Source organism: Homalodisca vitripennis, chromosome X (genome assembly GCF_021130785.1).
Source record: "Homalodisca vitripennis isolate AUS2020 chromosome X, UT_GWSS_2.1, whole genome shotgun sequence".
NCBI classification, from domain to species: domain Eukaryota; kingdom Metazoa; phylum Arthropoda; class Insecta; order Hemiptera; family Cicadellidae; genus Homalodisca; species Homalodisca vitripennis.
This window is the reverse complement of record NC_060215.1, coordinates 6,280,152-6,302,729: the sequence shown is the minus strand read 5'-3', so window position 1 is coordinate 6,302,729 and position 22,578 is coordinate 6,280,152. Positions and strand designations below refer to the sequence as shown.

The window sequence follows — 22,578 nt, the reverse complement described above, 5'->3', positions numbered from 1 at the left end:
TAAAAATAGTTTCCGGAAGATTCTCACGCGTTTTTACCTGTTATTAATAATGACGGCGCTGTCACCGTTGCTATTACTATGTTTGAACACTACTTAGGTTCTAGTTATCTTCCGGTCTACAGCATTCCCTTTACTCATGCTAGTTTCCTTAGATCACTCTTTACTTTGTCCTTTCATTGTTCCTTGGGTCTTCCACAGGGTCTCACATTTTGTTTCTCATTTTCCCTTCCTCTCTTCTAATAACGTGTGATACTCACCTCAGCCTTATACTCCTTGACTTATAGTTTACATCCCAATAAATATTATTATGAGTTTTTCATTTAAGATTTTATTTTTCCAATGATCAATTAAAACCTCAAACATTGTATAGACATGTTGCTCACATCCTACCAGTTTTGATGTCGTCGAAAGAGAACAGTGTTCTACTGCTGCTTGCCTCATTGGTCTAACACCCGTGATATAGTAATGGCCTCGAGCATTATTTATATGCCAAGCCAACATATTTTTATAATATTAATACTGCTTAAAAGACTTCCTCTATTCCATAGTTTAAACATTACAATATTAAGATAATTTCAATTAGGGTTGTTAATTTTAAATGAGTATATGGGTCGTTCACTCTGATATTGAAATTAATGAATCGTTTGTTTGAGTATTATTTATTTTTAACCATTGTGATACATCTATGTATTTTCATTTGGTATTAATTTTAGCTGCATCTCGTGCTGTTATAATTATAAAATACTGTTGGTTTGTGCAGTTTTGGATTAATGATAAAAATACTCTTAGTATTAAGTTATTATCATAATATGCAAGTAAGAACAATATATTTATTGATCTAGTTTAGAAACTAACATCACAGCCTTCCAGTTGACGCGCGTTGAAACATTGCTAAGACAATTATCTTGAAACATTTCGACCTCTCTGTGGAGAGTCATTTCAGTCATCAGATGTTGTACAGAATTGTAATACAGGAATGTTTCGATGCGGTGTGAACTGGAAGTCGTTGATAATATATATGAAACTGACCGCGTAAACCTAAGAATTAAGTTTAGAAACAACTGTCAAAAATGAAAATGAACAAAGTTTGTTGGTGACGTCAGTATTAAAAGAATCATTGTTTCAAAATTCCACCTACGTTCTATGAGCAACAGAAAGTAATAACAGAACGTTTTATCAAATACTTCGTCAGCATATTGTTTACATCCAAGTATCTCAAATATAAGGTTGGTCCCTTAATTATAAATGATACTGATTAAAATAATTTAAAGGTGGTGCTTTCATTGTTGGTATGACTTATTGCAATGATGGTTGTAGAAACCGTTCGAAAACTACTAATAATTTCTAACAATCTGTAGTGTATTTAGTGTGAGAAGTACTAAGTTGGTAGGTATCCATAGTGATATTTAATGTCTGCACAGTGATGTTGGCAGTATGTATTGTCAGGCGATGTAACATACGATGTGGTCTAAAAGAATAAAGAATGCTCATAGGCTGCTCTCCTGTGACGTCACATCACGCCACTACCCTACAACCAACGGTCCAAGCTGGCCAGCCAGCAGTCCACCCGGAGTCCACCACCAGACACCGTCATGTAACCTCCGCGTCCCGTCCGTTCCTTTACGAGCGGTCCTAGAGCAATGTTACTCTAAATGTGTAGTTTAATTATTCTTCCCGACCCATAGAGAGTACAGTGTCGACCCGCATACATTACAGTGGCGACGAGGAAAACAACTGCAACAGTGGAACGTTCGCTTACAGTGGCGACGAGGAAAACAACTGCAACAGTGAATTACAGTGATTTAGTGCGGAAAGGGCAACAAGCGTAATGAACACGTGCAAATAACAACGAATGTGCAGGGGACATTCGGGACATTGAAAACAGTGAATCACAGTGATATAGTGCGGAAGGGCAACTATCGTAATGAACACGTGCAAAATAACCGCGAATGTGCAAGGACATTCCGGACATTCCAACGGTCGGGAGTAGTAAGGTACGCCGATCGATATAAAACTATTCTTGGTGTAAGCAGCGCACAAGCTGATTTTAATCGTTGCAATTAATGCCGTTAGACGATTATTTTACCGGGGACATTTTAAACAGTTATTACGGAGTGTACAAGAAAAACAAAATGGCAACTATCGGGTCTATGGGTTATTTTGATAGTGCGGAAGAATCGTGGCAGTCTTATATAGAGAGATTTGAGTTTTTTATTGATTGTAATGATATCGATAATTCAAAGAAACTAAGCACTTTGTTGACAGTTATGGGATGTAAGGACCTATACGTTACTGAAAGACTTAATTACACCAGACAAACCGTCTGACAAGTCGTACAAGGAAATTGTGGACACTATAGCGAATCATCTGCATCCCCAAGCCTTCTTTAATCACGGAAAGATTTTAAATTTAGTAGGCGGAATCAATTGGATCATGAAACGGTTAGCGATTATATTGTGCATTTAAAACCAGTTATCTAAGTATTGTGAATTTGGTGATAAATTGCCAGACTACTTAAGGGACAGATTAGTCGCGGGTCTGCGAGACCAACAGATACAGAAAAGACTTCTCGGGGAGGAGAACCTCACTTATGAAAAAGCCGTGCAACTAGCTACTGCAATGGAATTTGCTGAGAAGGGGGCGGCCCAGATGACAACTGCAGGAGGGACGTATTCACCGGATGCAGAGCAGCGGGTCGATACCGAAAAGGACACAGGCGGCGAGCATCGCAGCGAGACGGTCATCGGACGGCGGGAAGGCGCTGGGAGACATCACCTGCTATTGTTGCGGCAAGCGAGGATCACACACAGCATCGCAATGTCGGTTTCGTGAGTACACGTGTAATCATTGTAAAAAGAAGGGACACCTTGAAAGAGTTTTGTAGATCGAAAAATTTATGTTAACAAACCTAATGAGAACAAACCAAATGTTTTTACAAATAGGTCTAAGGAGCCTTCAGCTAAAGGGAAACAGTTTTTACAGCAATAAAAAGCAATATGTTTATAAAGGTAGGCAGCACTATGTAGAGGAAAGTAAAGAATCAGCAGAGTCCGGTTCAGATAATCACTGGAAACATAAAGACAATGACGATGTGTATGACATTTCCAATCTATTTACGGTTAAAGAAATAGAAACTAAGATTAATAAAATTGAGCCCAATAACGGTACAGTTATTAGTGGAAAGTAAGGAAATTGATTTGAAGTCGATAGTGGAGCTTGTGTTTCAGTTATGTCAGAAAAAGATTGTAAGACTAAGTTAGGAAATATAAACATGTATCCAACTAGCTTAGTATTAAGTTCATATACACATGAAAAGGATCAGGCCTTTAGGTAAGGTTATGGTCAATGTACAACATAAAAGGTAAGAGAGAAACAATTAGCTTTATACATCGTAGCTAATGGGGCTAATCCCTTGTTAGGGCGTGATTGGATGCAAGCATTAGATTTAACAGTTAGAGTGCCTAGTAATGTAAACAATGTACAGTCAGCTGATCGCACGAGCATGGTGGGGGTTGTGCCAACTGCAGGCGGCAGCGCGGCAGACGCATGCACGCCTGTCAGTGGAAGCCACAACACACCTGTAGAGGTAAACAAACAAACATCTGTCAATCCGTCTGTTGTCAACAACAACAAACAAGTAGAATTACTGTACAATGAGTTTCCAATATGTATTTACGGATAAGTTGGGATGTTTCAAGGGTGCACCAGTTAAATTAAATTTAAAAGAAAATGTAGTACCAAAATACTTTAAACCTAGGACGTTACCTTTTACACTTAAAGAAAAGGTAGAAGCCGAGCTGACTAGACTAGAACAAGAGAACGTTTATTTCACCAGTAGATACCAGTGAATGGGGGACTCCCATTGTACCAATTATTAAGGCTAATGGGAAAATAAGAATTTGTGGGGATTATAAAATAACTGTAAATCCTTTCTTGGAGGTAGACCGACACCCGTTACCGAAAATTGAAGAAATATTTGCCAGCCTACAAAACGGAGAAAAAATTCTCTAAAATAGATTTATCTTCAGCTTATCAGCAGCTTTAAACTAGATGTAGATAGTCAAACGTATTGTACAATTAGCACACACAAAGGATTGTATGCTTACAATCGCCTATGTTTTGGTATCAGTTCAGCACCGGGAATATTCCAGAGAATAATAGAACGAACATTACAAGGTATCCCGGGGGTAAACTGTATTTTTAGATGACATTTCTAGTAACAGGTAAAAAACAATGAGGAACACATGCATAGACTTAGACTAGTGTGTCAAAGACTTGAAGACAATGGGTTCACAGTGAGCAAGAACAAATGTAAATTTTTTCTGTGACAGTTTAGAATATTTAGGTTTTGTTATCAGTAAACAAGGGTTGCATACCGCACCTAGTAAGGTTGAAGCAATTGTCAAGGCACCTGAACCTCAAAATGTGACACAGCTTAAAGCCTTCCTTGGTCTTGTTAATTACTATTCACGTTTCATTCCTAGGATATCCACTATTTTAAACCCCAATGTATCAGTTTGTTAAGAAAGGATACCGATTTTGTATTTAATTTAGCATGTAAGAAGGCACTACAAGAGATTAAGCAAAAGTTAATCTCTGCTGAAGTTTTAGCGCATTATGATCCTGCATTACCACTAGTGGTAGCCAGTGATGCTAGTCCATATGGCATTGCATCAGTTTTGAGTCAGATTCAATACGACGGTACAGAAAGACCTATATCATTCGCAAGTAGAGTGTTAAATAGCGCTGAGAAAAACTATTCACAAATAGATAAGGAAGCATTAAGCATTGTATTTGGTGTTAAGAAATTTAGTCAATATTTATATGGTACACAGTTTTTGTTAAAGACTGATCATAAGCCTTTAGTGGCTATTTTTGGACCAAAGAAAGGGTTACCTGCTTTCGCAGCCAGTAGGTTACAACGATACGCTTTGTTTTTAAGTGGTTTCCAATATGAGATTGTGTATGTTAAGTCCCAAACCATGGCAATGCCGATGGTTTATCTAGATTACCTGTAAATAGTGAGATTAAAGATAGAAATCTCGGATGATGACCTTAATATTAATGTCATAGGTACCTATTTGCAGTGTTTAGCTGAAAATGACATACCATTAAGCTATGTAGACATAAAAGAGAATCAATGGTAGATAGTGAAATCAAAAAGGTAAATATCCTATGTAGAATTAGGTTGGCTATTGTAACTGAACCAGATCTAAAGCCATTTGAAATTAGACAGTCGGAATTAACCTTGGAGCAAGGAATCCTAATGTGGGGTACAGGGTGGTAATACCTAAAAGGTTCAGAATAAACATTCTGAACGAATTGCATACTTCACACATAGGTATTGTTCGCATGAAAAGGCATTAGCCCGTGCATATGTATGGTGGCCTAATATCGACCGGGACATAGAACAACTAGCTAACAGCTGTGCAGCCTGTTTGGAGGAACGAGCAAAACCGCCCAAGGCTTTCCTGCATCATTGGAATGTTCCGGAACGAGTTTGGTCTCGAATTCATATTGATTTTTTTGGACCTTTTCAGTCCAAGTTATTTTTGGTGGTAAAAGATGCGTACTCTAAGTGGCCAGAGGTGTTGCCCGTTTGCTTCAACGGAGCAGCTGTTCACAACGATTGTGAAATTAAGGGAATTATTTAGTAGGTATGGTATTGTAGACCACATAGTGTCCGACAACGGACCACCTTTTACCAGTCAAGAGTTTAAAGAATTTTTGATGTCAAATGGTATCAAACACACGTTTTCCACCACCATACCACCCAGAAACCAATGGTTTGGCAGAACGGTCCAGTCAGAACTATTTAAAAATAAAATTGAAAACAGCTCTTCATAATTCCAAGGATTTAGAATTAGCTTTGAGTAACTTCTGTTCACTTATAGAAATACAGTGCATTCTACTACCAATCTATCGCCAGCTCAATTAATGTTGGGCAGATCGCTAAAGTCTAGGTTAGATTTAATTCGCCCAAATGTTAAAGCAATAATGTCAGATAATCAAGGAAAAACAACGATTGTACTATAGGGGTAGTAAAACTAGACAGTTAGCTATTGGACAACCAATCATAGCCAGAGATTACAGAGGTAGAAATAAGTGGATACCAGGTGTGGTAGTTTCACGATTAGGACCAGTCACGTATTTAGTTGAAACTGAATACGGGCATGAGGTGGAAACGACATATCGACCAGTTGGTAGGTTTACAGTGTAGTCCGGAAATGTCTGAGTTGACAACAATGCCTAGACTCCCAGACGCAAGCGTGGCAACAGAGCACACGCAGGAAACGATCGATATACAGTCGCGGGACAGAGCGAGCGCAAGGTCGCCAGTACTTTTAGCAACGGACCTTGCCCCCCTCTCCGCAAAACCATAACAATAACAGAAACGCTCAGGGGCAAAGCCCCAGCCCACGTACAAATGTAAACAATAACAGTTCCAGCGTTTCACCCAAACAAATGACACCTGTTAGACGATACCCACTAAGGGATCGTAAACCTTTAGTCAAAATGGGACTTGTAAATACAACCCAATTGTGACTTGTATATAATTAATATTGTTTAAGCATTATTATTATCGATTTGTTAATTGTGTTCATTCAATGTGTTATTAATTGCTATATTCTGATTTATTGGTTTTGATTGAAGTGTTTGTGATTTGTGTTAAATGATTATATTGAGTTTGTATTTTGTTCTCTATAATCTATACTTACAAAAATAAAAGAGTATAATGTCAATTTTCTTATTCATTGTAATTGATTTAAAATTGGAGAATTGTTAAAACAAATTGTAATTGATAAATTTCTAAAATTGTAGGGGACTTATGTATTTAAGGGGGAGGATTGTAGTGTATTTAGTGTGAGAAGTACTAAGTTTGGTAGGTATCCATAGTGATATTTAATGTCTGCACCAGTGATGTTGGCAGTATGTATTGTCAGGCGATGTAACATACGATGTGGGTCTAAAAGAATAAAGAATGCTCATAGGCTGCTCTCCTGTGACGTCACATCACGCCACTACCCTACAACCAACGGTCCAAGCTGGCCAGCCAGCAGTCCACCCGGAGTCCACCACCAGACACCGTCATGTAACCTCCGCGTCCCGTCCGTTCCTTTACGAGCGGTCCTAGAGCAAATGTTACTCTAAATGTGTAGTTTAATTATTCTTCCCGACCCATAGAGGAGTACAGTGTCGACCCGCATACATTACACAATCTATAAAGACAATTCTTTGGGTAATATTCAATCTGGGTTTTGGGGGTTAAAATTCAGCATAGTAATTTCATGTTTTGTGCCAGTGATATAAATCATTACAAAACATTTTAACTTAATTCTGATTACAGTATATTGTTAAAAACTAATTGAAATAATGTTTTCACAAGTAGTGGTTCTTTAAATCATTTGTGAAGAAGATTCTGCAGAAATTACTAGTAGTTCAAGAATAGTTTAAAATATTTCAAATAGGTGAGTTATTATAATAAGTTAAATTGCTACTGCACAAAAATTTCTGAAGGATGTACGCAAATGTAACTAATTATAATGACGGTGAGCAATTGAAAAAGAATTTATTTACCAGGGAATATAAGAATACACATGTAACTAGAACATTCTTAAGGAATGATGGATGTCTTATCTATGTTGCTTGCTAGCGTGTCAAATAACTTACGTGTGCGTACAGCTGATAAGGCGGGTAAGGTATGGAATGACTGGTGATCCGAGACGCGCCTCATCCTTTTGCTTGTCAGAGGAAAAATACAATTGCAATACTCTACTGTTTCTGATAATTTGACAACTGATGTCATTTAAAAAATGGTAACCTATATATGACCAATGTTAGATCATTTAATAAATACTAGTTTTGTGCTATTCCAGATTATTGAAAAATACTATCTTGCTCTTTACTTAGTGAAACGACTACTTCTGCAAATCGATAATTCCACCGCAGATGCGCTATTATTACAACATAGGCCGGTGAAACGTCAAGTTGGCAAGCATAAAACTGAATCTTTTCCTAAACCCATTTATTATTTACCAGTGTAAGACTCTCAATCTCATGTAGTATAGTGGCATACATTATTCTGCCATTAAAAGTAAAAGGTTTTGTCAATACAACATCAAAATATTTCTTCCTTGTTTGGAGAATCAAAACAACAAAACACTTTCTGTATCAAAAAAACATTGCTAATAAAACTAAACGTTACCCTAACGACACTCTTTTTCGTAAGATTTCTATTTTAACTATTCGTCAACTTTTAAAAAACCTTTTAATAAATATTTATAAACATTACTACGTTAGTGAAGTTGACACACACTTTGGTATGATTTGTTTATTTTAACCTAGTTTGTAATTATGTATTAGGTAGGATATTTATCTTAAAAAGAGATCAGATTGCAGATCTCGAAACGTAGTGTTACTGATTTTTTTCACAATGGCAAATGTCCGGAAAAAACCTTTTCCTTTCACAAGCCTTCCATCGTCAAAAATAAACTTCAAACAAAGCATATTAAGAAATTATCTATTCACCCAGATAGGTCACTCAACTGTATTACTCTTACGTAATTAAAACACAATTTTTTTAATATGTTCGGGCTTTAATGACACTGTGAGCAACCATTATAATATTTATTGTTTTAATAATATTCATTGCTTTCCGATTCACACTCACTGGACTTGTTTTGTTTTCTTTATTTGTAAATTATTATAACTCATCTATGAAAAATGGATGATTACTTAACACTGAAAGTAGACGATACGATCCTTTGCATTCATTAGATGAAAGAAGATATTAACTCTTTGTTTCTTTTATTTTCAGAAAATTGTTTTAACTGTAGCAATTATTAATAGTTTTATAGTAACATAGTTATTTAAAGTGTGTGTACTACATGGATGTTTAAGTGTTCACCTATAATTGAATTCTTCAATCTCTTGTGTTGCAGCATTGGTGCTGGGAAGGAAATGCTATTAAATATTATGTATCGCTATGAAATAAGACCAGCAAGACTTGAAACACAAGGCTAGCATATATTTATTAATGTTATGTACACGCAAAATAAAGTATATTCACTGTAACTTTGTTAATTTTTACATAGGTTAAGTAATACATCACACTAATAAAGTCTCTATATTTTTCTAGTAACATCCTTTGCCATCATCCAACGAGCTATGAGAGTAGCAAGCAATATTCTGGAATGTTAGGCCAACCGCTACATCATCTTCAAAGGACGTTGTTGCCTTGTGATGATAAGTTGAGCACAAATTTTCATTCAGGATGGTAAAGCTGTTCCCTCTCTACTTCATGTTTTTCAAGTTGTCAATCACTTTCAAGTACATCACAGATACATACAATTGAGTATTATGGTACCACCTTTTATATTTGAATCATCTACTAAATCTATATATTTAATTCCGAATTCGAATCGGTCGATAGGAAATTTCTCGTGCCGTGAAGAAATAATATAGCTGTAAGAGAATAATTTTAAAGCTTGAATAATACTTAGCAAAAGATAGATGTTTGGCGGCAGGTGGTATGGTAGCGAGTATTTCCTAGTCAGCTTGGCGGCAGGTGGTATGGTAACGAGTATTTTCAGGTCAGTTTGACGACAGGTGGTATGGTAGCGAGTATTTCCTGGGTAGCTTGACGGCAGGTGGTATGGTAGCAAGTATTTCCTAGTCAGCTTGACAGCAGGTGGTATGGTAGCGAGTATTTCCTAATCAGCATCCGAACCGGTTGTCCTTGTGTATCCTGGAGTTATTTACAACGGTTTGCTGATTTTTAGACAGTGATAGTAACATTTATTTTTTTAACAGCTGACTGGATGACGTTATTCTATTAATTATCTGTTTTAGGGAAACAAAGAAAATGATTTTTCCAGGCATTCAGCGATGTAAGGTATTAGTAATACTGCGTTACGGATTTCTGTAAAAATCCTTCACAATTATTCCTTTGTCAGTGACACTCTAAACAAAGAATTGGTCTATTATGTAATACAGTACAGTTTCTTTGACTCTCTCTGCTTGCAGCTGTTGCTAAGGGGTAATAAATAAAGATTATTATACGGTTTATAGCAAATCTACTGGATTACACAACATATGATTACTCAGCATAACATCATCCAATCACATTGTTTTACCGAGTGTAGTTTCTAAGTAAATATTCCTTATGAAGTCGCGTTTTCACTGGTGTATTCAACTAATAAACGCCTTTAAATGTGGTAAATCCTACTTCATAATTACACTGGAACTTTCTAAACTTCCTACGTGTCGCATCCTACTATATCGGTAAAAAAGTGAAATAAATCAAGTTTGTTGAGTGCAAATGCATTGCTACTAAAGTTCCATTATGTTAAGCTGATTGTTTTACAAATATTAAATGTATTCCAGACCTTTGTAGAACTCTATTGGTAGTTCCCAGTTAACTGTTCTGTGAGGGTAGGATTGCCGATGGCTCAAAGAAGAACATATTTTTCACTAGACTTTGGGATTGCATCAATACCAGAAACTGTTATCTTTGATTCCTGAGCCTAAGCCTCACCCTCCCTCTGTTTCTCTATAACGTGTGGAAAAAGATCAAAGTTTTCCATTTTACGGCTTAAATGATTTTTCAGCTTTTTCACCTGAACATCATGGAGGTAGTTAACCAGTTATTTTCAACTCTAGCAGACAATACTGACTGTTCATAAAACATTCACGCGTATCACATATTGACCTCCTCATGAATATATTCGATTGTAAATTCAAACTCGACCGGGGATGAAGCTCGGTTCGTTCTACAATAAATTTAATGTATAATAATACTGTATAGTAATAATTGAACAGAAAAGTTTCCACGTAAAGGACACTAAAACCCAAAATTTTATCAGTACCCCCAATCACTAGCTTTAATAAAATGAAATAAAATGTTGATATCATTTAATTACATGTTTACTTTTTAAAACTGTAATGTTCATATAACAGAAAGAACTTGTTGTGTAATCTTTTAGGTTGTTGGTCTACTAACTTGGCATTGGAGTGCGACTTTTGGCAAGTACCATAACAAAAACGTTTTTTCAACAATTTTCAATTGCAGCCCTTCGTGATCCAAATTAAAATAAGTTTGCTATTGAATGAAAATAGTATTGAAATAGAAAATAGTTCACTGTTTTACTTAGCAATGGTGCAATTCCAGAACCTAAAGAAGGGATTCCAATGTTATGGATCACATTGTTTTTGCGTCAGTTCGTAATAAAACATTTTTATTTTATACAACTTGGAAAAGCTCTTTAATTAATAGTTGTAGCACATAGAAGTGCAGAAATCCCTTCCTAAATACCGGGACGTCTTCGTAAACCTGAAAAAGTCAATTATGGCAGAGCAGTACAAACACAGATATACTTGTGAAAGAACATTGCTGAACTAATTGCGAAATAACTAAGAGAAGATCGTCGTAAATACGAGTATCCCTAAGAACATAAGCCTTTTCACAATTGCCAGGAATTAACATCGACAGTTGTTTCTACAATATAGGAAATAAGTGACTGAACATAATAAAGGACCATTTAAACTTGATTTCTTTCATGTTAAAGGCAATGTATTTTTTCATTACGCCTAAACTAATGAAAGTACTTTAACAGTTTACATTGTTTATAATTCTTAATCAATCCTGTAAGTTAGTACTTTTAATCAATTTTAATAATAGAATTATTATAAAATATTGTATTTGTTTATGTAAAAGATCAAGTGACTAGTATCTTTCATGTAAAGTCTGCATATCTTAAATGCTAATATGTGCAATTTACAATAAAATTGAAAATACAAATACGATAACTGTTTACTTCAAATAGAATACAATTTACACAGTGGTCAGTCACTGCGGTCGCATGATTTTAGCGCACACACACATGAGAGGTGAGCGCAGTGAGGTAGAATAGAATGCGGCCAGACATAACTGAGGTGTTCGAGTGCTAGGTTGAAACATGGCAGAAGCAGATTTTGACTCTGAGAAGATTAACTTATCTATTAAGGAAAGGCCTGCTTTGTGAAATCAATTGTGATGACTACAGTGATGGGAATATTTATAAAAAGATGAAATTTTGTTTGATAGCAGTGAGTGTACCAACACAACTGAACAAAGCAAACAATGTAAATATTTTAAGCGTTACTAGATTTGTGTGCGGTGGATTCATAATTACTCAAGGGGAGTCGGGTGATCCTATCTCATATGAGCTAAACTGTCAACATTTTTTTCTGTAACTATATGATATATTACAATTTTCTACTCGTTTCTTTTTAACATGTAACTCACATATAAAATCCAAACAATTTCTATATTTAAAACTAAAATTGTTTGTAAAACGTTGATTTAAAAATCCTCATTTTTTGAACTCCTTTTGTCTACTCCTCCCGCCCATATCTACCCCGTCATCAAGATCTACCCCCGAGGGAGATAATGAGTATACCTGGAAACAGTAGCAACATCGTCTTCTATAAAGTATTCAAGCGTGTAGAGTAAATTGAATATATACTTCATTTTTTGCTTTGTAGTTATTATATTGTACTTCTTTACCTATTATGTATAATTTCAGAAATTTGTGTTTAATCTTATAAATTTAGAAATATAATATTATAATGAACATTACTTATGGATCGATTAAGTCATATTATATTTATTATTATTACAAAAGGTGTAATTAATAATGAAATAATGAAAGATGTATTGGCCCTAACTTTGATTGTATAAAATTTATTGTATATATTTAATAGTTGTATTGGTAATGCGTATATTGTGTATATCAGTATCATTATTAAAAGCAGCATTTTACTGGTCCAGTTTTATAGCTTTATGTAGAGTTTTTAAATTTTAAATTTATTTAATATTGTTAGAGTGTTTTTAATATTTGTTAATAGATTGTAAATATATTTACAAAATTATTTATTGGTTGTATTACAATGTTGCACATATTGCGTTATTAATTTATTGAATTGATTTAAAGAATAGCCCATTTTAAGAAGAATTCTTTAATTTGAAATATAAGTTTTTGTACTGACTTTTTAAGTCAGACGCCCAAAATTGAACAATTACTGAACCTAGTGTTACATACTGGAAAATAGTTTGTACATTTTCACAAGTCGATTTATATTCATACTAGCATGCAACTGATATTTTAATGGTTTAAACTGTTAGTTGTATAGTTCTAAGCTGGATAATATCTCGTGGTCTGTTGTTGCCAATACTTAATATTGGTTCCACATTTACGTGGAACCAATACGTACCAATATACATAAAAATATTTCCACGCTAGCTGACACAGGTCGTAGTTTGTATAGCTGTAGGCTATTATTTAAACAGCTTTGTTTAGTTGTATAAAATAAAAACGTTATAATGCACAAAACACGAAAATAGACACTTGAAAACACAAAAATTTTAACGTTTTAGTTACTGTCTCTCAAACTGTTAAATTTAGCGAAATAAGTAACATAAGGTATGGTCTTTATATAGAATATACAGAGAAAAGTAAATCTTAAAAGATTATAATGCTACAACGGCGAATTACAAAGATTTGGGTTTTAAACAGGGTTAGAGGGGGTACGGGGGGAGTCGTCTGCCCGGGCGGCAAAAATTTAGGGGCGACAAAATTACAGAAGATAGAGTCGTTGCATTACAACTACTGTTTACGTATAGTTGTCAGAGTCCGCGGAATCGCTATACAATCGGATCAAAAAGTACAGATACCCGTGTTTGGACGTTAATCACAAAATAACTGGTAGAACTACATTACGGGAGTAATGTTAATTTAGATTGTTTACATTTATAAATATTTAAATCAAATTGTGTACAAGGAATAACTTCCAGTAAAGTCAGTAAGAACGAAAAAGGTAACAGTTGTTGGTGGTATCCAACCAAACCGTAACCTTAGAAAAAATCATAACTCAGAAACTTGAGATCCGATTAAAACCAAATGTTAATACAAGTTATTTACAAGTGTAAAGTTTTTAGTACGTAATTTTAGTCTTTGTACGAAGTTTTAAAACGTTTATGAGTAACTTGCCATCTTGAACATTTTACTTTTGACCGATGGATTCAAAAAGGTCACCATTAAATGGAGCTCTTAAAGTGATTATTTTGGGTTTGTAATTTTTGCAAATAGCTATTTGTTTAATTTTTAGCACAGATTTCATTAATCAAGTTTTGTTAATCTACCACGGCCTACGCCTGCTTATTTAAAGGTACAAACCACCAGACTACCGTGGCAAAATGCCTTTTAAAGTTCAACACAGATATTTTATCCTGTCATAATTATTTGATTTTCAAAGTTTATACTCCTGTCTTCAAATCCATACAGATTGTTGCTAGTAATTGTGTTTTAAAAATATTACCATGTCGATGTTTTGACAAATTTTTAATATTTTATACTTGTTTATAACTAAAGAAAAAAAATTAAACATAATTGGGCTTTAATTCTCTATGTTACATGAGAATTTGAATCTTGACATTTATAATTATTCAATTCAAATTCAATTCAAAAACTTTATTTATTTCCAAATAACAAAACTACAGTTCCATAACAAATTAATTTATTAAAACATAAACATTTCTTAAAATATAGGAAAACATACCCACATAGGCAAGCCACAATTTAAACAAGGTTAAACTTGCTTATGAATACACTCCGTTTATTTTATCTATTACGGAGCGCCGATGAAGCGCCGATGAATTGACTGGACGCTTACTACCGTCTAGTGGCTGTAGCGTAGTCAGTATAGCTGCGGCAGTCTATACCTGAGTTACCCGGTTCGATTCTCGTACAAGGACGTATATTTTTATTGCTCGATTTCTTTATTTTAATTTATAAAGTTTTAACCCCATTGTTTTACCATGCATATTTTATCTATTTGTTATATTGTTAAAATGTTATATTATTTATTATTTATTTATAAACATTTTATTCAAGATAAGTCTATATATTTATTTTACAACTGGACGATGTTTTCAATAGAGAAAACCTAAACTGGCAAACCATGTATATTATTCAACAATTATTAAATTCGGGAGAAAGTTCTTTGCAATGTTTAGGCCGTAATTGTGGCGTATCAATAAAATCAGATGTAAACATGACTAAAGTGACTGTGTGCAACGATAAACACAGCGGCGTGCATCCAGTGACCATGCGTACACTGTCATCACTGCTGCAGCGGCCTGCGACTGTTGTGTCACCCGCACCCGCTACACCACCGCCTGACTGCTGTACCGCCCGCATCCGGCGCTCCTGCCTGCTCCACGCCCGGCCGCGACGTCGTGCCGCCGTCTACGTTGCCGTCTGCGTCGCCTTCAACACCACTCCAACCAGCTTCGGAAAACACATTATTAATAGAAAACGCAAGGTTGAAAGCAGAAGTCGCCAAGCTTAAGACCGAGGTTAAAGTTATCCTCGATCACTCAATTTAATAGGACCAACGAATTTTACAATTCACGGATACAATATTTACATCCCCAAAATCGGTGACACCTCTGAAAAAATTTGTAACTATGTAAATGCATCAGCTCAAACCGAGGAACTCCCTGGTGTCTCTGAAAATAATATAGGCCTAGTGCAGTCTAAGAAAATAGCCGACCAGTCTAAGAAATACAAGAACTAAAACGACCCTGCCGTGAATGTACAACTCTCAGAGAAGAAATTTAAAAAAATGATTGCCTCAATAAGATGTCTAGAGGAGGAAAATAAAACTTTTGTTCAGGAAATCCCTAGATCTAATGTAGTAGTTTCAAATAACTATGAGGTGCTGGAAGATCTGTCCGAAGGTAGTGAAAATGGGTTCACCACAGTGAAAAAAGAGAAAGGAAAAAGAAGACACGTAAACCGAAGCTGCAGCACACTACTTTTAATAATCAACAAAACATTAACACTGGTCACAAAAACGAATCTAAAATACCCCCTCATATCACAACATCTACCGTACCAGTGGATTTTCGTGCAGTAACTATTGATGGTGATAGTCATGCACGCTTAATGGCTGGGATGGTCCAGTCACTGGTGACCGCAGAGACGGCTGTGCTCGGCGTCTGCAAGCCTGGAGCCGGACTGTTGGGTGCGGTTGAGGGGAGTCAACCTCTTCCCTCGGGAAGCTGTAGCGTTCTGATTGCCGGAGCGAATGACATCGGAGCCGGTCGGTCTTCTACCATTTACCGGCACTTGTAAAACCAGATCACCATGCGCAACCGTACAGCCAAGGTCATGGTGTCAACAGTGCCTTATCGCCACGACCTCCCCCCTCCCACCTCGTTAAACAAGAGACGACTTGTGTTAACAACTACATAAGGGAGCTGTGTATCAGGTGTAAGGGGTCTGTGCTGCTGGACTTCAACGCCATCGGGAGGCGACACTTCACTCGCCATGGCCAGCACCTGACTATGAGGGGAAAGCGGATGCTTGCCGAACTGGTGGTGACCGGCCTGAAGAAGGCCAGCTTAGACACTGCTGACCAGTCACCATCACCACCACCACCATCACCACAAACGTCTTCATCGTCACCCCCACCGCCTCCATCACCACCACCGCCTCCATCACCACCAGCGCCTCCATCACTGCCGTCGCCGCCCCCGTCACTGCTGCTAACAGCATCTGCTACCAATGTTGAATCTCCGGAAATCGCCGTCACGGAGCCAGCTGTCGACGTCGCGGTCTCCTGTGTACCGCTTAGTCCTGATGGGCCTTGGACGCTGCCTTACAACAGCTACGCGGAGGCAGTGAAATCTCCACCGTTGATGACCAATGGACGCTCTGCGGATCTTGTGCAAGCTGGAATTGACATGGTTTTTTTAGGGACCCATTTTGAATCAGCGGACAAAATTAACTACTAAAAACCATTAGAAACACACAAACACTCAAAGACAAACGGAAGTAAGGCTGCTTCATCAAAACTCCGAATTTGCAACCAACAAATTAGATCAAATCCAACTCATGTGCGAATATCTGAAATTAGATCTTCTTGTAATAACGGAAAACGGTTTCAACAAGGATAACATCGCACTGTGCAAAGTTCCAAATTATAAATTGGTTTCCGCGTATTGCCGATCCCACTCCAGAGGAGGAGGAGTTGCCATTCTTCTTAAACAAACTTTCTCGTCTGCCCCCTTTCCGATTCAGGATTCAATTGGAAAAGATTTCGAAGCAGTCGGGATCAAACTACAAACAAAAACATCAAAATTCTTCGTGATCGGAATTTACAGGTCCCCCAGTGGAAACGAAGACACCTTCTTTTCAAAATTCGAAAAATTATTGTCATGTCCGACTAACCAACGTCAGCATTTTGTCATTATGGGGGATTTCAACATCAACGCGTTGGACAACACTCACCATGCAACAATTCGTTTGGTCAATTTACTTAGGTAATTTGAGCTTGATTTTCTCGTCAAATCTCCAACGAGAGTGACGACTACAACAAAAACTGTAATCGACTACATAATCACCAATCACCCAAGTGTCGCAGTGTCCGTGGTGAATACAGCTATATCTAACCACTACGGCCAAGAGGCCGTCATTAGTGGGATACAACTTAAAAGGGAGCCCAAAATTAAACAAACAATAATAGACATAACGCCAGAAAACATCGCTCACCTGAACGCTTCCCTTTCTAAAGAAAGATGGAATTTTCTAAATTCATCTCAACCCCTTGAGCAAGAGTTTAAATTGTTTACCGACACTCTTAATTTCCACGTTAAAACCTGCTGCCCTACAAAAACAATTAATGTCTGTGACAAAAATTCAAAAAACAATTGGATCACACCATAAATTTTAGTTTCTAGAGAGAAACTGAAATTTATGTCCAAAATTTATAAAAACACTTCTAATGAACAGTTCAAAATATTTTTCAGGAATTATAAAAAAGTATATAAGAAAGTCATCTAAGCTGCGAAAGCACTCGAGCTCTCCAAATCAATTCTCTCTTCAAAAAACGTTTCTAAAACAACTTGGGGCATCATAAACAATAAAACGAATGAACACAAACAAATCAAAATTAAAGTTGGGGATAGGCTTGTGGAGGATGAGACTGAGATTGCCAGTCGGTTTAACGAGTTCTTCGCATCCATTGCTGACAGGCAAGGTCCTCGGCCATCTGACCCTAAAGTACGCCCCTCGCGAAGGCCGAAAAATTCACCTGCATTATAAAACGCTTGAGACACCAAGAAGCGTTTTAGGCGAGTCTTAAACGCCTTTGGCGTTGGAGCATCTTTGATTGAATTTGAGCAGTCTGTTGAGGAAATGAATACCCACTTGTGAAGGCAGGCGTTCATAAACCACCGTTCTGTGAAAGCCCTTGTGTGGGTAGAAAAGATGAAAAGTTTAAACCCAGTGTAAACTGTTTACCGACACTCTAAATTTCCACGTTAACACTTGCTGTCCTACAAAAACGATTAATGTCTGTGAAAAAATTAAAAAAAAAAACAACAATAATTGGATCACGCCGGGAATTATAGTTTCAAGAGAAAAACTGAAATTTATGTCCGAAATGTATAAAAACACTTCAAATTAACAGTTAAAAATATTTTTCAGGAACTATAAGAGATATATATATATAAGTGATCCAAGCTGCAAAAGCACACGATGTCTCCAAATCAATTCTCTCTTCAAAAAACTTGGGGCGTCATAAACATTCAAATAAAAGGACATGATTGTAGAGTGGATTAAATGTCGGAACCACACATTAAGTGTGTTCCTGGATCCGTATAAAGCATTCGACTGTGTTGACCACAAGATACTGCTGGACAAACTAGAGTACCATGGCATTCAAGGCGTGCCTTTTAAATGGCTTATCTCATTTCTAAGCCACAGATCCGAAGTTGCCCGGATATAAAATAAATTATCCAAGCCAATAGATCTTAGCTGTGCAGTCTATCCTCAGTCCTGTGTTTTTTTTGCTGTATGTCAACAACATAGATTCATCGCTTCTGTACGGAAGAACAGTGCAGTTTGTAGATGATACGACTCTATTTTTTAATGCAAGATCAAGCGAAGTTTTGAAACAACAGGCTTTTGATGATGTCAACAACTAGGTCCAATACTTCAACAGCCTCAGCCTCACAATAAACTCTTCAAAAACCAAATTTTACATTTTTCATTGCTCACTGCATGTAACAAGTGTGGACCTGCCATCTTAATCGCTGGCTCCATACTGGATGGTTAGCTCTTCAAAATTCCTTGGAATGTACCTTGATCGATGGCTGACATGAAATGATCACATTGATCATTTTTGCGCCATAACCTGCTGAGGCATCTTTGTTCTGAGGTCTTTAGTAAAATAATACCCGAGTCAGGTACTGATTACGGCGTACCATCGCGTCGGCAAAAATCGAATTCAGAGTCGTGCAGGTAAGTTATCAAGACATTGTAGCTGTTGACTCTGCCATGTCTCTACATATTGGAAACAAATATGTTTTGTATAAATAGATGTACCTTAACCAGAGGCCAAGACATAGTCATATATGAGACACGTAGCAGAGCAAACTACCGAACTGTTAGACACATAACGGTGGTTTATGAAATGTGCCCTCACAAGCGGGTGTTCAATTCCTCAACAATCTGCACAATTCAATTAAAGATGCTCTAACACCTAAAGCGTTTAAGACTCGCCTATAACGCTTCTTGTTGTCTGGCGAGTTTTTGGCTTTTAACTGGGAGGCCGCCTAATTAGAAGACTGACCCTGCTGTTCGAAGTGGGTTACATTGGCGATGAATGAAAAAGGTGTGATTGTAAAGATTTTATTTATGTATGTCTATTATAGTATGAAGGACAGAAATTTTAGTATATCCTAATTAATTGGCGTTTGCCATACGATGTAATTATTATCTCAGCAATAAAACAGGTTGGATTTGATTTGAACTACCCTTCGTTATTACCTGTGGATGTCAATAAAAAACTGAATTGTTGACTACCCTTCGTTATCTTTACCTGTCACACAAAAGCCAAAGTGATAACTACTTATCGTTTTTATTTGTATTTGCCAAGCAACAGCTGAATTGTTGACTACCCTTTGTTATCTTTCGCTATAAAATAAAAGCCAAAGTGTTAACTAACCTTCGTTGGTACCTTTATCTGCCAAGCAACAGCTGAATTCTTGACTACCCTTCGTTATCTTTAGCTGTGAAACAAAAGCCAAAGTGATAACTAACCTTCGTTGGTACCTGTATCTGCCAAGCAACAGCTGAATTCTTGACTACCCTTCGTTATCTTTAGCTGTGAAACAAAAGCCAAAGTGATAACTAACCTTCGTTGGTACCTGTATCTGCCAAGCAACAGCTGAATTCTTGACTACCCTTCGTTATCTTTAGCTGTGAAACAAAAGCCAAAGTGATAACTAACCTTCGTTGGTACCTGTATCTGCCAAGCAACAGCTGAATTCTTGACTGCCCTTCGTTATTTTTAGCTGTGAAACAAAAGCCAAAGTGATAACTACTTTTCGTTTCTACCTGTAGCTGCCAATCAACAGTTCAAATAGGCGATGTCAATCTTGAATTATACGGAAATAACAAGAATTAAAAAAATGAAAACATTAATTTAGTAGGGTATTAGTCCAATAGGTGACTTTTAAATGGGCGAAACACAAAAATAACAAACTCTGCAAGTTGTTATCTGTGGTGTTACGCCAGCACAAAAACCTTTTTAATCAAACGTGTTTGTTGTTGTTATTTCCTTTTAATTCTATATGTAACCTCAATGTTACTGAAGTTGTTATGAAAATGACACAGACATGTTTTGTACTATGTTCCTGAAGTCATTTTAAATTCTCACTACCAACAAGGAAGATCCAGAGAGCGAAGATTTGGATAAACATAAAAATGAAACCAAAAGAACTAAAAACACGCTAAAAGAAAACGTAACCTATGTTTATATTTCTGGCCGTGTTATTTTTAACATTTTGATTTTTAACTTCTTTTTTACATTCATTTATATTCCATAAAATGGATTTACTGATATTTTAATTAAGGAAAACACGAAACAAGGCAACGGCAAATACCAATTTTCAAAGATATTTATGACAAATTATTCTACAAGTATTACTTCAGGATCACTATTCACTTGAATAAACTTCAATGAAAAAATACTTCTACTTGTATTTGGTATTACTGGTTACTTTCATTGATTCAAGTAAAATTTGTTTTTTGGGAGTAGCGCCCTTTCAACAGATGTGAATTCAATTACTGTGTACATTGAATACCGCGAACATTGAATGAAATGTATGAAAATGTTGTCTCTTACACATAAGTGACTATGAAGTTTCTAAGAGTTTCTTGTGATAAGTGTTAAGATAAGCATTATCAATAGGTACAAATTTACCAGAAGTTTGAAGGAAAACTATTTTTTTAGGTTTTGTTAAGTGTTTGTCTACGCACATTTCTAAAGGCCAATTTGATACTTAAGTTTCAGTAAATTTAGCATGTACAGTTGTGTGTAATATTATAAATAATCTGTTAGAGTCAAATTTCTCAGAAAAAATCATTAGTGTATATTAAAATAGATTTGACTGTTTAATGCTTTAAACAAAAGGCTCACCAATGGTGGTCAAATTTATATGAGAAAAATATGAGCAAGCTAAATCTGACTTGATCATTGCAGACCATCCGTAATCATACTATAATGATTTCAGTGCAATCAGACCAAATCGAACTCATATCAAAAATAATATGAAATGCTGTTAAAACAATCAGTATTTTTACTATCTTTACAGATTTATCTTTTTTCATTATATATTATTATGTACAGTTTAATGAAAACATTTTTGGTGTTATATGGCCACAGAGGTTAATTAAGATAACTTACCCTACCAAAATAATAAACACTGTTTTTATTGATATTAATTCATGCATTTAATCGCCTCTACAAAAGTGTTTAATTTCAAATCTGGAAACAAAGATACTATCACATGTTAGGTATCAGATTTGTAGACTATTATTAAAATTGTATCCTAAAACTAAAATGAATGTAAACGGTAAAAAAGAACTTAACCATAACAATGATAAATCTTTATTTTAGGAAAAGAACCTATTAGCGGCACAGAATTCTTCTTAAAGTTAAAAATACAATAAAATTTTTCATCATATTTGTATACCATCAAGTCTATTTATTTTTCATGAAAGCCTTCTGGATTCGCTTGGACATGGATGCTAAATTTGGTGAAAGGCTTAACACCTTTCTGTCACAGAACAATATCGTGATTTTTGGGAGGGGAAGACGAAAACAGTAACGTCATCATTGCCCAAGAGATTCCTTGCTTATTTGTTTCATTTTTTATATATATTAAATATGCTAAGGTATTCAGAGAAACTCATTAGACCATTACTAGAATAATATATCTGAATCAGTAGTTGTTTAGTACAAAAAACTTGTTAAAGCATAAGATTACACAAACATAATTAAATGTTCAAACTAAAATACATTTATTTACAAAACTTAGGCTTTATATAGCTTATACTTGTAATAAATTAATTGTTTATTCCCTGAAATTATCATATATGTGCATTGACAACTTATTAGTAATTATATTTTATAATATATTACAAAGCAAAACATTAATACAAAATTTCCCACAGTTATAAAACT

General features: G+C 35.9%; 1 protein-coding gene across 1 annotated transcript; it reads left to right on the top strand.

Annotated features, from left to right (window-relative positions):
* The first annotated feature begins 15,989 nt into the window (after positions 1-15,989).
* Positions 15,990-16,840, top strand: LOC124369345 (mitogen-activated protein kinase 7-like). The gene is made up of 2 exons (XM_046827321.1): positions 15,990-16,174; positions 16,315-16,840. The coding sequence occupies exons 1-2, from the start codon at positions 15,990-15,992 to the stop codon at positions 16,838-16,840; spliced, it is 711 nt and encodes a 236-aa protein (XP_046683277.1).
* Positions 16,841-22,578: the final 5,738 nt, after the last annotated feature.

Excerpts from the sequence above, each read along its gene's own strand:
- LOC124369345 (XM_046827321.1), top strand. The coding sequence starts at position 15,990 with ATGGCTGGGATGGTCCAGTCACTGGTGACCGCAGAGACGGCTGTGCTC. Across the intron at positions 16,175-16,314 it reads TCTACCATTTACCGGCACTT|GTGTAAGGGGTCTGTGCTGC; the intron begins GTAAAACCAGAT and ends GCTGTGTATCAG.